The sequence below is a fragment of the Pecten maximus genome, chromosome 14, assembly GCF_902652985.1.
Source record: "Pecten maximus chromosome 14, xPecMax1.1, whole genome shotgun sequence".
In the NCBI taxonomy this organism is placed as follows: Eukaryota; Metazoa; Mollusca; class Bivalvia; order Pectinida; family Pectinidae; genus Pecten; species Pecten maximus.
Genome location: NC_047028.1, coordinates 17,032,801 through 17,049,133, shown reverse-complemented (window position 1 = coordinate 17,049,133; position 16,333 = coordinate 17,032,801). Strand labels below are relative to the sequence as shown.

Here is a 16,333-nt window from a genome sequence, read left to right as displayed (position 1 = left end):
TTGCGACACAATTTTAATTATTCGTAGCGATCTACAGTAAAGTCTAGAGTGGCTACGAACGTTAACCTCACGTGACTTCACCTAGATCATGTGATGGTACAAGATGGCAGACATAATGAAAGTAGCGATATTTGTGTTAGTGTGCAGTATTTGCAAAATAAATGCATATATGCCGAAGTTTCACCGCGGTCGGCCGAAAGGTGGGATGCTGGGAACACCCAATGTAAAATCAAACCATGCGCTTCCTCCTGATATGTGGGTTACACAAAGATTGGACCACTTCAATGATGCTGACACGACCACTTGGCAACAGGTGAATAGCGAAACAGCCGGCTGTTGTCAGGCTTTAAGGCCTTACGACTCCCGCCGCTGTGTTCAAAGAATCAGAATCTTACTGTTATATGTTATAATCTAATCAAATGTAATGTAGACTTTATTTCTTTATAAAATGACGAAACAAGTTGGTAATTGTGGTTTATATTTAAGTTAATTCAACTTGTTACAGTTACTATACGTACGTGACTATACAAGCTGCTATCATAGCAGAAAATTGTTTTACATTTTGACGTCTTTTCTCTGCTTAAAAGCCTTTTCTGCAGTAGAAAATTAAGCACTCTTGCTGGCCCTGATGGATTTCGAAGTGCTCGAGGGGTAACCTGTTAGGTCAGGCATTTGATTCCATACCTTTTCACTTTCGACCAAAGAGGAATCAAACGTTAACTCTGACCATTTAATAAGGTGAAAGGCAAGTGTGTGTAGCGGAACTGGACTGGGATGAACACCGGCGACCAGGTAGCTCAGTTGGTAGAGCACCTGGCAAATATTCAGAGGTCCCATGTTTGAACCCCTTTCTGGGGTGCATTTTTCCTCCCCTATTACAAAATAAATGTACATATGGTACCAAATTAAATACACACAAAGGTTGTATAGGTTGTCTCGTGTGTGTCTTCTGGGTCAAAGACTTTGTTGAAGGAGGGAGGAATGTAGCAGAACTGGACTGGGATGAACACCCCTGACCAGGTAGCTCAGTCGGTTGAGCATCCGGCTAGTGTTCGGAGGTCCCAGGTTTGAACCCCTGTCTGGCCGTGCATTTTTCCTCACCAATTACATATGTTACCACTGTGCCACCCTACTACCCTCGATCAAAAAGGTGTTAGGTGTTCATGATTTTAGTATACACAAATATGGCTATGTTTTATATTATAATTAACAGGCTCTTTGGTCTTAACTATGTACATGTACATTGATGTGAAAATTCAAGATGCTTAAAATAGTATCTATACGAGCATATACCATCAAATTGCAATACTTACTGGGAGGAAATACATAATATGTGTTGGATGATTTTTCATGTGACTACCTTTAACACATTTATGTTGAAATTTTAACAAAAAAATTCAAAATCTTAGTTGGTTTCCAGTCTACAAGGGTAAAAAATATGTGATGTTTTGTTTGAAAGCAATCAGAAAATGGACGTGAAAAAAATGGAGCATATGGACATTTAACAGTGAATTTGTAAATCTCAAACAATGTGAAATTTATTGTGATAGTTCCTGTGAAGACAGATTTTGTGAAAGCAATAAAAAGAAATTGTACATGTTTTTAGTAACCTGATAACCTATAGCATGCATTTGGTTACATATAAGATTGAAATAGTTGAAAATCTTTGTTATACATAAGTTTGTATTTCACCTTTCTATTTGTAAATGATATATGTATAATGACTGTTTCAGAGATATTTTGTTAATGACACATTTTACAAGAAAGGCGGTCCAGTATTTGTGATGATTGGAGGAGAAGGAACAGCAGATCCGATTTGGATGGTTGAAGGTGCATGGATTGACTATGCCCAAAAATTTAATGCTTTTTGCCTGCAACTGGAACACAGATATTATGGGAAAAGTCACCCAACAATGTATGTGAAATCTATGAATGCATATACATGTATGTAAACTATCATTTTGTATATTTGTGTACTTTCTGCATCAATTTCGACAGTATAATGTGTATCCATTTATATAAATTACATCTCTTATATTAATTTTATGTACCACCCAATGGCAGCGCTAGTACCCGGGTAATATGAATTTAAAGCGCATTCTTTGTATATATATGTCTGCAGATGTAAATATCAGCAGATTGTAAAATCATATTATTCACAAACTAAAACACACTGTTTCAGTTGCTTACCTGTGTAAATGTATGTATTGTACAAGAGAATATTTGACAACATTATGTAAATTTAACAAATTTATCAGTATCACATTGTTAATATAATTGTTGGTATTTCAGTGATATGGGAACAGGGAACCTTATATTCTTAAACAGTGAACAGGCTTTGGCAGACTTGGCTTACTTCATAACTTATGCAAAACAAAAGTTTGGATTAGAAAAAAATAAACTAATCACATTTGGAGGCTCATATCCAGGTAAGTACCAGTTGACTGTAACAAGATATCCCAGAATCTTCTTACATTTTAGAACATTGCTAACTCAGTCTTTTTGAAGGCTTGATTACTGTGATTAGTAATTCAGTGAAACCTGACTTTACTAGCAACAGGCTTTAATGACATCCTGTAACATGACTAACATCCAACCTTATCCAACAGAATTGCTAGATGCTCCACTGTCCTTGCCAACACTGACTTTACACACTGTCATATTGGACACATTAACTCTATGAGTTCACCTGTGAATAACAAGGTGTATGCTGCTAGTGCAGGTGTCTTTAAACATTTGTAGTAACTTATTTGCAGGGCCTATGAAATATATTTTACAGATAAATGGCAAAATCAGAAAAGTACAAAACTAATCATATATACTTTCCCCTACCTTGTCAAATCCTGAATAAGTACTTTGAAAAGGATTGACTTATGTACTTTCCCCACCTTGTCAAATCCTGAATGGGTAGTTTTAAAAAAAACTGACTATTTAATTTTGATTATTATGTGTGTAATTTTTGCTAGGTTCTCTGTCTGCCTGGTTTAGACTTAAGTACCCACACTTAGTAGACGGTGCTGTTGCCTCTAGTGCCCCGATCAGGGCTGTACTCAACTTTTATGGTAAGTCTTGGGTAAATACCAAAAAATAATTAAGTTTCACTAAAAGAATCCTTATTTCATGATACTGTTTTGAGTGTTTTTAATATATTTCATCTTGATTGATGTACATCAAATATTTATAACTTAACTGAATTTGCAATATACTTCCTACAGTATTACATTCAAAATAAATATTTTGTAAATTATAAAATTTATTATCACTACCACCAGTTTTTTCATGCAGCACAAAGTCTTACAGATTTCATGTATTTAGGGATTTGTACCTTATAATGTGTGAAATCAATCATGTGAATTAATTGAGGATTTTTTGTGTGTGTAGAATATCTTGGTGTTGTGACAAATTCCTTGGCAACCACTGGTCCAAATTGTAATAAAAATGTGGCAGCAGCTACAGAGGATCTTGGGAGTAAGCTACAGACAGACACAGGTCGTAATACACTCAAGACTATGTTTAGGTGAGTAGGTACTTCTAGCCTAATGTCCACCATTGTAGATATGTCACAGTTTACATTAAATACAGTGTATCTGGATGTAATCAACATTTGGAAATTGCATTGAAGGTAAAAAAAAAGATAAACAATTCTGGTAGCATTATATTGGTGTATGTTTCATGACCTTGACCTCTACTTTCTGTTATTCAGTATTTATGGTCTCACCTTGACTTTTTCCTATATGTATAGGTCTGGGGCCAATTTCCTAAATAAGGATATTAAGTCTAAAATGATGACTTTGACCTTTCATTTATATTCCTCATTTTGTGTGTTGAACTTGACCTTTATTTTCTATGTGTTAGTATGTGTGATGACCTTGACCCCAGTAGCCCTGACTACCAGTTAGATGTGGCTAACCTGATCAGTAATATAGCGGGTAACTTTGAGGGTGTTGTCCAATACAACAAAGACAACCGGGCCTTTGAGGTGGGTATTTGATTTCTAACTTTTCTTTGATCATTTTTTATTATTGAAACCATAAATTGATATTCTTATATATCTACAGTTTAAAATTGATGTCTAAAGTACAGATTTTATGTAGGTATGATAATAACACTGGTGTAGGATTTATAGAGTAAATTATGTACCAGCAATATTAGGTATTTAGAAGCTGTTGCTATAGGTTACCATAAATTAATATGTTGGGGGCTGATGCTATAGGTTGACAGATATTACTATGTAGGGGGCTGATGCTATAGATTGACAGATATTACTATGTAGGGGGCTGATGCTATAGGTTGCTATATATTACTATGTAGGGGGTTGATGCTATAGGTTGACAGATATTACTATATAGTGGGCCGATGCTATAGGTTGACAGATATTACTATGTAGGGGGCTGATGCTATAGATTGACAGATATTACTATGTAGGGGGCTGATGCTATAGGTTGACAGATATTACTATGTAGGGGGCTGATGCTATAGGTTGCTATATATTACCATGTAGGGGGCTGATGCTATAGGTTGCTATATATTACCATGTAGGGGTCTGATGCTATAGGTTGCTATATATTACTATGTAGGGGGCTGATGCTATAGGTTGCCATATATTACTATGTAGGGGGCTGATGCTATAGGTTGCCATATATTACTATGTAGGGGGCTGATGCTATAGGTTGCCATATATTACTATGTAGGGGGCTGATGCTATAGGTTGACAGATATTACTATGTAGGGGGCTGATGCTATAGGTTGACAGATATAACTATGTAGGGGGCTGATGCTATAGATTGACAGATATTACTATGTAGGGGGCTGATGCTATAGGTTGCCATATATTACTATGTAGGGGGCTGATGCTATAGGTTGCTATATATTACCATGTAGGGGGCTGATGCTATAGGTTGCCATATATTACTATGTAGGGGGCTGATGCTATAGGTTGCCATATATTACTATGTAGGGGGCTGATGCTATAGGTTGACAGATATTACTATGTAGGGGCTGATGCTATAGGTTGCTATATATTACTATGTAGGGGGCTGATGCTATAGGTTGCCATATATTACTATGTAGGGGGCTGATGCTATAGGTTGACAGATATTACTATGTAGGGGGCTGATGCTATAGGTTGACAGATATTACTATGTAGGGGGCTGATGCTATAGATTGACAGATATTGCTATGTAGGGGGCTGATGCTATAGGTTGCCATATATTACTATGTAGGGGCTGATGCTATAGGTTGCTATATATTACTATGTAGGGGGCCAATGCTATAGGTTGCCATATATTACTATGTAGGGGGCTGATGCTATAGATTGACAGATATTACTATGTAGGGGGCTGATGCTATAGGTTGACAGATATTACTATGTAGGGGCTGATGCTATAGGTTGCTATATATTACTATGTAGGGGCTGATGCTATAGGTTGCCATATATTACTATGTAGGGGGTTGATGCTATAGGTTGACAGATATTACTATGTAGGGGCTGATGCTATAGGTTGCTATATATTACTATGTAGGGGGCTGATGCTATAGGTTGACAGATATTACTATGTAGGGGGCTGATGCTATATGTTGCCATATATTACTATGTAGGGGGCTGATGCTATAGATTGCTATATATTACTATGTAGAGGGCTGATGCTATAGATTGCTATATATTACTATGTAGGGGGCTGATGCTATAGGTTGACAGATATTACTATGTAGGGGGCAGATGCTATAGGTTGCTATATATTACTATGTAGGGGGCTGATGCTATAGATTGCTATATATTACTATGTAGGGGGCTGATGCTATAGGTTGCTATATATTACTATGTAGGGGGCTGATGCTATAGGTTGCTATATATTACTATGTAGGGGGCTGATGCTATAGGTTGACAGATATTACTATGTAGGGGCTGATGTTATAGGTTGCCATATATTACTATGTAGGGGCTGATGTTATAGGTTGCTATATATTACTATGTACGGGGCTGATGCTATAGGTTGCTATATATTACTATGTAGGGGCTGATGCTATAGGTTGCTATATATTACTATTTAGGGGCTGATGCTATAGGTTGCTATATATTACTATGTAGGGGGCTGATGCTATAGGTTGACAGATATAACTATGTAGGGGGCTGATGCTATAGGTTGACAGATATTACTATGTAGGGGGCTGATGCTATAGGTTGCCATATATTACTATGTAGGGGGCCATTGCTACCAACATAACCGTAGACACACTGTGTGGAGTGATGAATGATGAGTCTGTGGGAGCTCCTCTCGACAGGTACGCTAAGGTCAACAAGATGATCCTGGATGCATACTCAGAAAAATGTCTGGATTTTAAGTACAGAGCCATGATAGAAGATTTACAGAAGACTGCCTGGAACAGCAGTGCTGGGGAGGGAGGTAAGTTTGGTCAACATAATCAATGTGTCAGATAAATCAGAATCCAGTTTGGGCAGGTTCCAGCATAATTTGCTATTTCTATATTAAAATTACTAATTTTGTTATTGTTTTCAAGAACGTTAAGTCTATCAAATAGTTGAATTTTTGGTAATGAATAACCACTACTTTTATTCCATGCTTGTGTTGGAATAAATACAAAATATTTGAATTTTTTAGCAAATTAAAATTTCATAAAAAATTATATAATGAAGTTAAACATATCAAATGAATTTAAGTTAACATTGTATCATACAATTACAGCATTCTGATTGTAATCTGGTTTTTATTAACCTAACAACAGAGCCGTATTGACCTACAACTGTTCACTCTAACCAATATGACTTTTACATTTGATACATTATGATGATAAGAACACATATGATTTGTGTGTATGTGTGTATGTTTTACGGCCTTGGTGTCCAGTAGTAGTTGTTAGTCCACACACTACCATATTTGACCACTATATAATATAACACACCCTCTTCATGTTAATGCCTCCTCCCACCTTGTAAAATAAGATTGTCCAGCTGTTGTAAGGTTGTTGAATTACCGTTTCCCACCTAATACCTGAAACATGTTTCAAGAGGGAGCTAATATGTGAGGGGACGTTATTTGTGGTCATAAATGATATTTATAATAATGGTACTTTATTATCACACAGGTCGACAGTGGACATATCAAACATGTACAGAATTTGCTTTCTTCCAGTCCTCGGACTTGAGCAATAAAACCCAACCCTTTGGAAGCTTTTTCCCTCTTAAGTAAGTATGTATATATCACTTGATAAAACAATAGTAGCTAGTGTAGAGAAGGCTACAAAAATGGTGTCCTGCTTACTCAGTAATTTTGCTGAATACTTATCTGACACCCTGTGGGACATAGCATATAGGTCATATTAACCTGTATAATCTGACACCCTGTAGGACACAATACATTGGTCATATTTTTCTGTCTAATCTGACATCCTGTAGGACACAGCATATAGGTCATATTAACCTGTATAATCTGACATCCTGTAGGACACAACATATTGGTCAGAGTAACCTGTCTAATCTGACACCCTGTGGGACACAAATATTGGTCAGTTTAACCTGTCTATTCTCAGTGTTCTGACACCCTGTGGGTCAGCATATAAGTCAGATTAACATGTCTAATCCGACACCCTGTGGGACACATATAAGTCAGATTAACCTGTCTAATCCGACACCCTGTGGGACACATATAAGTCAGATTAACATGTCTAATCTGACACCCTGTGGGACACAACATGTTGGTCAAATTAACCTGTATAATCAGATGGATTGACACCCTGAGAGACACAACCTCCTAAAAAGGATGTCGGAATACTTAAGTTTAACTAATAACTTAAGGAAGGTTATTAGTGCTAGTAATTTTTGTAGTTTTCATTTGCAATGTTATTATATGGGTTGGGTTAAGTAAGATTAATTTTCGATGCAGTTCACATAGACTGAATTAGCTATTTTCTGTTTAGTTTCTCAGTACAGCAATGCATTGATATCTTCGGATCCAAGTTTAACCGTGACCTCATCCAGGCTGGCATTAACCGAACAAACACAAATTATGGAGGCGAAAATCTCAAGGTCACCAAGGTTGCTTTTCCAAATGGATCAATTGACCCCTGGCATGCTCTCGGCATCATCGACAATTCTGTGGCTGGATCTACTGCCATCTTCATTGACGGTAGGTTATTGGGAAAGTTTATTAAAATACAACAATATGTATAATTACATTAATCCAACATTTCATAAATAAAGAATTAGTGATAAAATTATTTTTTCTATTCATTTATTTATTTATATGTTTATTTTTACCAGCTGTAAACTACCTAAGATGTTTTCGGACTAATTATAATAGGCCTTCGGTGAATTAATTATCGCCCGATGGGATCATTATCACATTCATAACGATATTGTTCGTTGTTTATCTACTGAACTTGTGTAACCGTTTCATGTTCTATGTCTATATGTGTTCGTATGTAATTTACCTGTGTCTTGATAAAGGGGCAGATTGCCTCGAAAATTTGACAATTTACTTGTCTGTACTGTCGTTATTACTATGTGATCAATATATATATATAAAGAAGTATAACTGAAGAAACACTTAGCATAATCTTAAAATCTTCATGCTTTATTAACAATTGTTTCTTATATTATACGTTTTTATAAGTGTATATACAATGTACACACTTTTTTTTCTTATTGAAAGTTTTTGTTAGAATATAAAAATATAGAGATTAATGATCTTTCCAGGAACAGCTCATTGTGCTAATATGTACCCTTCCCTGGACTCGGACCCCGCTGAACTTACCAAGGCAAGACAGGTGATCACTGGACTTATCTCATCTTGGATCTCCTCATAGCCACCAGGGGGCACTGTGAAAGGATGAAAGTTGAATGATACTGCTTCTGAGAGAGCATTACCATTAATGCAGTGTGATATACCTCTGTATTTCAATTTACCATACATAGATATTTAATTTGCATTTTTGCAGGAAATTTGAAAGTAAAAGTGTATCGATCAATACTAATAATCATTGATGAAATAGATGTACTGGCATTAAAAACAATAAAAGGAAGCTATATTAATTGAACTCTAAATGCAACTGAGTGTGATAGATTGATATTTGTAAAATTTGAAAAATAACGTTAACTGATTTTAAATCATATAATGTGTCATAGATTTTTTGAATTCTGTATACCTGGTATATATATATACTCCATACATTCTACAACCTTTGACATTTTTTGTGTTGCATGCATGTTCACCTGGTTTTAATGTTTGAACAATCATTTTCCTGACAAGTTTATAAGGTATGAAAAATTAGGGAAAGAATACATTTAACAATGCCTATGTTACCATTTATATGTACATGATGCAGATTAGCATTTTGGTTTTTTTCAAAACAAGTGTTTATATTACATATATACATATGTGTTAGTTAGAAATAGCCATGTGATGCAGGGTAATCCATTGTTAAAGCATAGTTCTACATAAACAAAAATCAAAAATCATTTTGTTAAATTTCATTCATTCACATGGTTAGTACAGGTGATGAAGGGTGCTGGAATTTGGGGGTCGGGGTTGAAAAAGTGCTGCAATTTGGGGGGCAGTATTGAAAAAGTGCTGAAATTTGCTCAAAAGTACTTAAAAAGTACTGGAATTATTCTTTTCAGATTCCTTAAAAATGAAATATTTCCCATGAGAAAAATATAAGAAGTAATGAAATTACATGTCTTTTATTAGATGAAAGCTAAACAAACAAATTTCATGTCCGATTCTGGGCCACAAGTCAACAGTTATTGGTAACAATAATGAGTTTTAAAATGTTAATGGCAGTGTACTTTTGTTATTTCAATCCCATTGAAGATGAAAAATTACCTCAATTCCCTACAGGTTAAGACAAAAAAAATGTACCTGGAAAATTGAGAAGTGTAGGAAAAGTACTTTAATTTTGGTATGAAAATTTGTACAAACCATGAAATTCAGAAGTGTTGTCTAGTCATTTCTATATAAAAATGACTAATATCACTGTCTCCCTACTCACATCTGCTTGGCTTATTGTCAGTATCATGTGACCATGTACCTTGTTACCAGAGCGTTTTCAGTGTGACTGTAAAGTGGTCCTAATGTGGCCACTTCATCTGTGGGTATTACTTCATAACCTTTGTTGTTCTGATGACGAAAATCCTGCTCACATTTATTTTCACTCTCACCATCTTTATATTTATCCAGCAATAATTCCATCCATACCTTTTGTTGAGCTGTACATATGATGAAAAATGCTGGAATTCGGGGTCAGTGCTTGAGAAGTTCTGGTCTTTGATAATATCCAGATTCCAGAGTCTTGTTATTTAAGCAATTATCTTGCACAATACAATTTTGTTATTTTTAAAACATTAAAGATAAAAATTACCCCAATGCCCTATAACTTTGTACAAATCATGCACCTGAAAAAAATAGAAAAAAGCTGAAAAATGCTTAAATTTGTACAAACATTGTCGAAAGATAAACCCACCCTTACCCTCAGACCACCGCCCCCTAGGTTTGTATGGAGAAATTGTCTCAAGGTGCTGTGCCCCATCTCTGTGACAGTGTTTAACTTGCAATCTTTAACTTATGCTTCTGCATAAGGAAGTATAACTGACGTTGGGTTTTTTTTGGTTACATAATGCTTTTTTAGAGATAAAAAACAAGTCATGAACATCCATGAAAATAAGATCTTAAAAAATCATGTTACAGTTGCTAAGAGTGCCATATTCATAATGAGAAATCATTATTTTACCTGTGTCTTTCATCATCATGGTCATGTCATTGTTCATATATATCAAAGAAATCAATTTGTAAAATTATTTTCAAATAAAATAAATGTTATTTTCTGTCAGTTGCCTTTGAGTTGTAATAAACTACAATACTAGAGAGAGAAAATGAGTGGTTGATACTACTTGATGACACACATTTAAAATAATCTAATATACACCTTTGATTTTTGTGTCGCCTTTGAAAAAGGAGACATATAGGTATTACTTTTCGGCGTCAGCGTCGTCCGGAAAATGGTTTTCGTGCGATAACTTTAGTAGTTTAGAACGGATTAATTCGAAACTTCATGGGAAGGTTCATTACCATGATAGCTCGGACAAGTTCGATAACCAAAATTATTCGCACTTTTTTAAAAGAGTTATAGCCCTTTAATTTTTTGCGAAAATGGTTTCCACTCAATAACTTGAATAATTATTACAAGATTAATTTGAAACTTCATGGGAAGGTTCGTTACCATAATACTGTGGACAAGTTCGTTAACCAAATTTATTCGCACCATTTTAAAAGAGTTATGGCCCTTTAATTTTTTGCGAAAATGGTTTCCACTCAATAACTTGAATAATTATTACTGGATTAATTTGAAACTGCATGGGAAGGTTCGTTACCATAATACTGTGGACAAGTTCGTTAACCAAATTTATTCGGACCTTTTTAAAAGAGTTATAGCCCTTTAATTTTTTTTGCGAAAATAGAATGTTCGTTACCATAATACTGTGGACAAGTTTGTTATTGTTTTTTTTTATTCAAGTCCTAATTTTAAAGAGTTATGACCCTTTAATTATTCGCATACACAGGCGACACCTCCACTTCCGTGGAATTCTTGTTTTTAAAAAAGAAAGAAAGAACAAATATGCACAATGACTAGATTTTAAGCGCTCACACCTGACACAGACTTGAGTGTAAGATTCCATTGTCAAAGCTTGATGATTACAGCCGTGTGAGCTTCGTACCCATGGCTAAAACGAAGATTCTAAGCGGGATACCTTGATGGAGTTTATTGGGTTTGGTTTGTTTGGTTTGGTTTATTTTGTTTAATGTCCTATTAACAGCCATGGTCATTTAAGGACGTGCCAGGTTTTGGAGGTGGAGGAAAGCCAGAGTACTCGGAGAAAAACCACCGGCCTACGGTCAGTACCTGGCAACTGCCCCACGTAGGTTTCGAACTCGCAACCCAGAGGTGGAGGGCTAGTGATAAAGTGTCGGGGACACCTTAACTACTCGGCCACCGCGGCTCCAAGAGTGTATTGGGTCCTTCAGATTTTCCGGGGGTTTTTTTTGGGGGGGGGGGGGGGGTATCTATAGAAATGAAAAACCTGTAAATGCTTACGTACAGTCCTGGATTTAATATAGAATACTTCTGCCGTAACTTCATTTTTGAGAGGATTTTACCCGGAATATATGTGGTGTATGTCTACATCTGTTGGCACAGCGTCAAAACAGGGAATTAATAACTGCGTTGGGTGCAGCAATTCTACACTAACAATTAACCAGACATGTGGAGGTTCCAACTAAAGCTGAATTCAATGTTCGTCACAATATGGGGTGTGTAATGTAACACAACAGATAATTAAGTTCGCGAAGACCATATGCAGAAATGAAAACAAATACTCGCTATAAAACACGGAGGGAAACATTGTACGGCAGATACTTTTTTAGCTCACCTGGTCCAGAGGACTTGTACCATTCTGTGGCATGCGTCGTCTGTCGTCCATCTGTCCTCCGTTGTCGCCCGTCGGGCAACAATCAACTTTTTCATAACTGCTGAACGGAATTGAACAAAATTTGACTGGTAGCATCATTATGGAGTGGGGATTAGAAATTGTACAGATGGTTCGGCTGAACCCCTTGGGGACTGAGGGGCGGGGCCAAAAAGGGTCAATTTGGCTTAATTGATATTAAGGACTTCTTCTCTGGAACTAAGCAATGGATATCACTCAAATGTTCTCTGAAACCAAGCAATGGATATCACTCAAATTTGATTTGTAGCATCCTTATGTACAAATGTTGGTACTGATTCCCCTGGGGGCCTGAGGGGCAGGGCTAAAAGGGGTAAATGCTAAAATGCTTTTGACGTTTAATTGTCTGGAAGTAAGTGATGAATATCTGTCATACATATATTTGACTGGTAGCATCCCTAGGGGGTGGGGATTCAAAACACAATAAATGGTCCAGCTGACCCCTAGGGGACTGAGGGGTGAGTCTAAAGGGGTCAATTTGGCTAAAGATATATAAACAACTTCTCTAAAACTAATTCATGTACATCGCCCATATTTGATTGGTATCATCCTTATGGGGTAAGGATTCAAAATTGTACAAATGGGGCTGACCACTTTGGGGGCCTAAGGGGCGGGGTCAAAAGGGGTCCATTTGGCAATATTGATATTAATGACTTCTTCTCTGGGACTAAGCATGTATGACATTGATATTTTAGTGGTAACATCCTCGGGAGGTTGGGATTAAAATTTATACAAAATATGAGGCCCCACCTCAACCCCCAGCCCCTGGGGTTTGGGGTCTTTTTCCACCCTTGAAGACTTATTTCTTTTGTTTTTTCCTTGAAACCATTCAAATCCGCACCCCATAATCATATATAGCCTTGCTGGGCATCAAAAGATGAACACAATCCTGAGGAAAACAATAGGCCCAGGTTCTTTCCCCACCAAAAGGGACATAAAGTTTCTTTAAATACAATCATGTTTAATCTTGACTTTGTTTCTGGGTTATATCTTTGAAGCAGTTGAGAACAAATAAAGCTATTAGCAAATGAACATAAACATGATTTTGACGTTTACTCAAATAAACCAAGTGAGCGATACAGGCCCTACGGGCCTCTTGTTTTTCACAAATTGTCATGTCCAACATGGATTAACACATTGAAATCAACTTATAATTCAACGGTAATAATGACAAGGCCTTAGAGAGCAGTATAACGATTTGCTCATCGTGTATTAGTTGACGTTGATATTGTAGGTTGACTTAGCGAGTTCGGTCAAAGTTCTAGTTTCGTTCGGATTTCGATAACTATGGGCGGAAAGTATTGTTTTTCTTTAGTCCAACTGCAACATTTGTGGTCCGTCTGCAAAGTCTATGATTTGGATTTATCTACTAAACATATTAATATATATAATAACAATAATCACGCCAATTAACCTTGTAAAAGAGAAAACGTAGCAGCCAGACTGGGGTTCGAACCCGGGAACGCTAGCTGAATGTTCTGCCTACATGTACAATGTACTGAGCTACCTGGATGCCGATGATCGACCCAGTCCAGTTCTGCTTTTTCCTCCCTCCTTTTTCCAGGTTTCGCCCCTGAAGACTACAAGTTCGGATATCCCATTGCTAAGCATACTACCATTGCTTTAAACAAGGGTTGGCAAGCTCGTCAATTATGTAACAAGGGAAGAGAAAATTCAGCATCCAGACCGGGCTTCGAACCCGGGGCCGCCGAACGTTCTACCTCTTGAGCTGCCTGATCGCCGATGATCAACCCAGTCAAGTTCCGCAAACACTTTTTGTGGCTCCTCTACTCTATGTTGATATATATATTATATGTAACGTTTGTTGCCCCATACTGGGCCGAAATTCGTCAATAAATAAATTGGTTTGTATACTTCAAATAGATCTTCAAATATTTGGCTTGACCCGTTTTAGAAATATGAACTGATATGCATTACTGGTGTACAATACAAAATTAACCAGTTAAATTACTGCTATAATTCATGGAAATTGAATAAAAACATTGGTAAAACAAAGATTATTGTATTCAGTAAAGGAAGAAAGGATGATTCGGAATATATTCCATTGTAGTGACGAAGTGTTAGAGTTAGTAGACTAGTAGACGAACTACTAAGGTGTAGTATTTTATTTAGATGGTAGTTAAAAGAATCTAGATGATAACCTATACAATGAAGCTTTGAAAGTCTTTTCTCAGTTAAAAGTAATTGCAGGTAGGGCGTAAGAATTGTACCTGCTGCCCCCATTGCATGATCGTAAAAGGCGACTAAAGTTGGGATCTTATCTTTTCCCTTCTTTCTGAACAACTTTCTTCTTCCTAATGTCTCTCTTGACAATGCCTCACTTTTGGCCTTTAGTTGAGCGTTCGCCCCTTTGAGGAAGGCTTTGGGTTCTGTCCGCTGGCCGAGACATACCAGAGTCTTTAAAAATGGTAGTTTCTACTCCTGCTTAGCGCTCAGCATATTTGGAGTGGGACGACTGGTTCGCCCGTTGTCAGTATATAATGTGACCGGGTGGGGTGTGCTGCTGGATGTCTTCGGCAGTATGCTTCAGTGAGGTAGCACTATAAATCGGCAAAAGTTCCGGCCTATCACAAGGAGACTTAACACGAACATACCGCAGCCTCCCACAACACACATACGCACTCACCACACGCATGCATGTCGCACGCACGAGAGGCCGTCCTTAAATGACCTTAGATGTTAATAGGACGCTAAACAAAATAAACCAAACCAAACCAAACACATCTTTTCATGATGCCCCTCTGAAAACAAGCCGTATACTGTTTGATACATTGATAAGATCTATTTGTACCGACGGTAGCTAGGTATAGTTAGCCGACGATAATGTTAATTGATCTAATTTTGAAAATTTACCAGTGAAGAAACTGCATCAAAGGATGTTAAAATGGATACTTAGGGTTAAAAAGATAGTTCTTCAAATACGGCAGTGAAACTGGAATGTGGTCGAAAACCAATTATCCTGTTCATATAGAAAAGTAATGTACAGCTACTACCTGAGGCTAACAAATATTGATGAAATACAAATTGATATGGTGCTTTTATTACTGATTAAAAACTGTTTTATCATAATTTCAAGTGTTGGTTTTCACCTTTGAAAAAGATCTTAAATTGATCAAAATTTGCTTATTTAAGGTGAAACTTTAGATGAAAAGAATTTAAATTCGAAGTTCATTGCTTATTGTGATCAACAAAGTATCATGAACCTAAAAATAAAAAATAAATAAAACTGGATTAATAGTTAGTAAGTTTTCATTGTGTAGGAAAGTTTATGAGAAAGGAGATATTCCATTACATTTGTATTCCAGTTGTCGTTGTCTACGTACTGAGCGGAGGCGGTATAAGAAACCAAAAATCCCAAGGGAAAATAGACATAACATTTTGTCATGGTGTGAGAAAATGAAGCCAACTTTTTAATAACTTGTCCAACATACACTCATTCATGAGAGATGCTTAAGACTTGATTTATACTAAGTAGGCCTATGTTTGTTAAAATGTGATTGAGTAGTCTGGTGTTATTTAGTCTTACTTATAAAATCTGAAACCTAAAAGCTGAAATCTGAATAATCGAAATAATTTATCATTAAGATATATCCCGTTTGTAATCAGTTCAACATCAACAGGGATGGCCTGGTAGTTTTCGAGTTTGTTTTTAGTAAAATATCGTTTAGTATTTGTTATCCGGGCGTGATTCCGGTAGTCGTTTTAGAATCGACATCACATTGGCCAATCAAGACCGGTCATGTATTCACGTGGTATTCAACCAATCAGAAGCGTGCATCGTCAATTGTTCGCTCA

The 16,333-nt window shown here is 36.6% G+C and overlaps 1 protein-coding gene across 1 annotated transcript; it reads left to right on the top strand.

Moving 5' to 3' along the window:
* The first annotated feature begins 67 nt into the window (after positions 1-67).
* LOC117342316 (putative serine protease K12H4.7) lies at positions 68-10,845 on the top strand. The gene is made up of 10 exons (XM_033904438.1): positions 68-313; positions 1,734-1,915; positions 2,293-2,429; positions 2,967-3,062; positions 3,382-3,517; positions 3,856-3,979; positions 6,203-6,404; positions 7,105-7,204; positions 7,936-8,144; positions 8,714-10,845. Exons 1-10 carry the CDS (start codon positions 104-106, stop codon positions 8,821-8,823), a joined length of 1,506 nt encoding a protein of 501 aa, XP_033760329.1. The 5' UTR covers positions 68-103; the 3' UTR covers positions 8,824-10,845.
* The last annotated feature ends 5,488 nt before the right edge of the window (positions 10,846-16,333 follow it).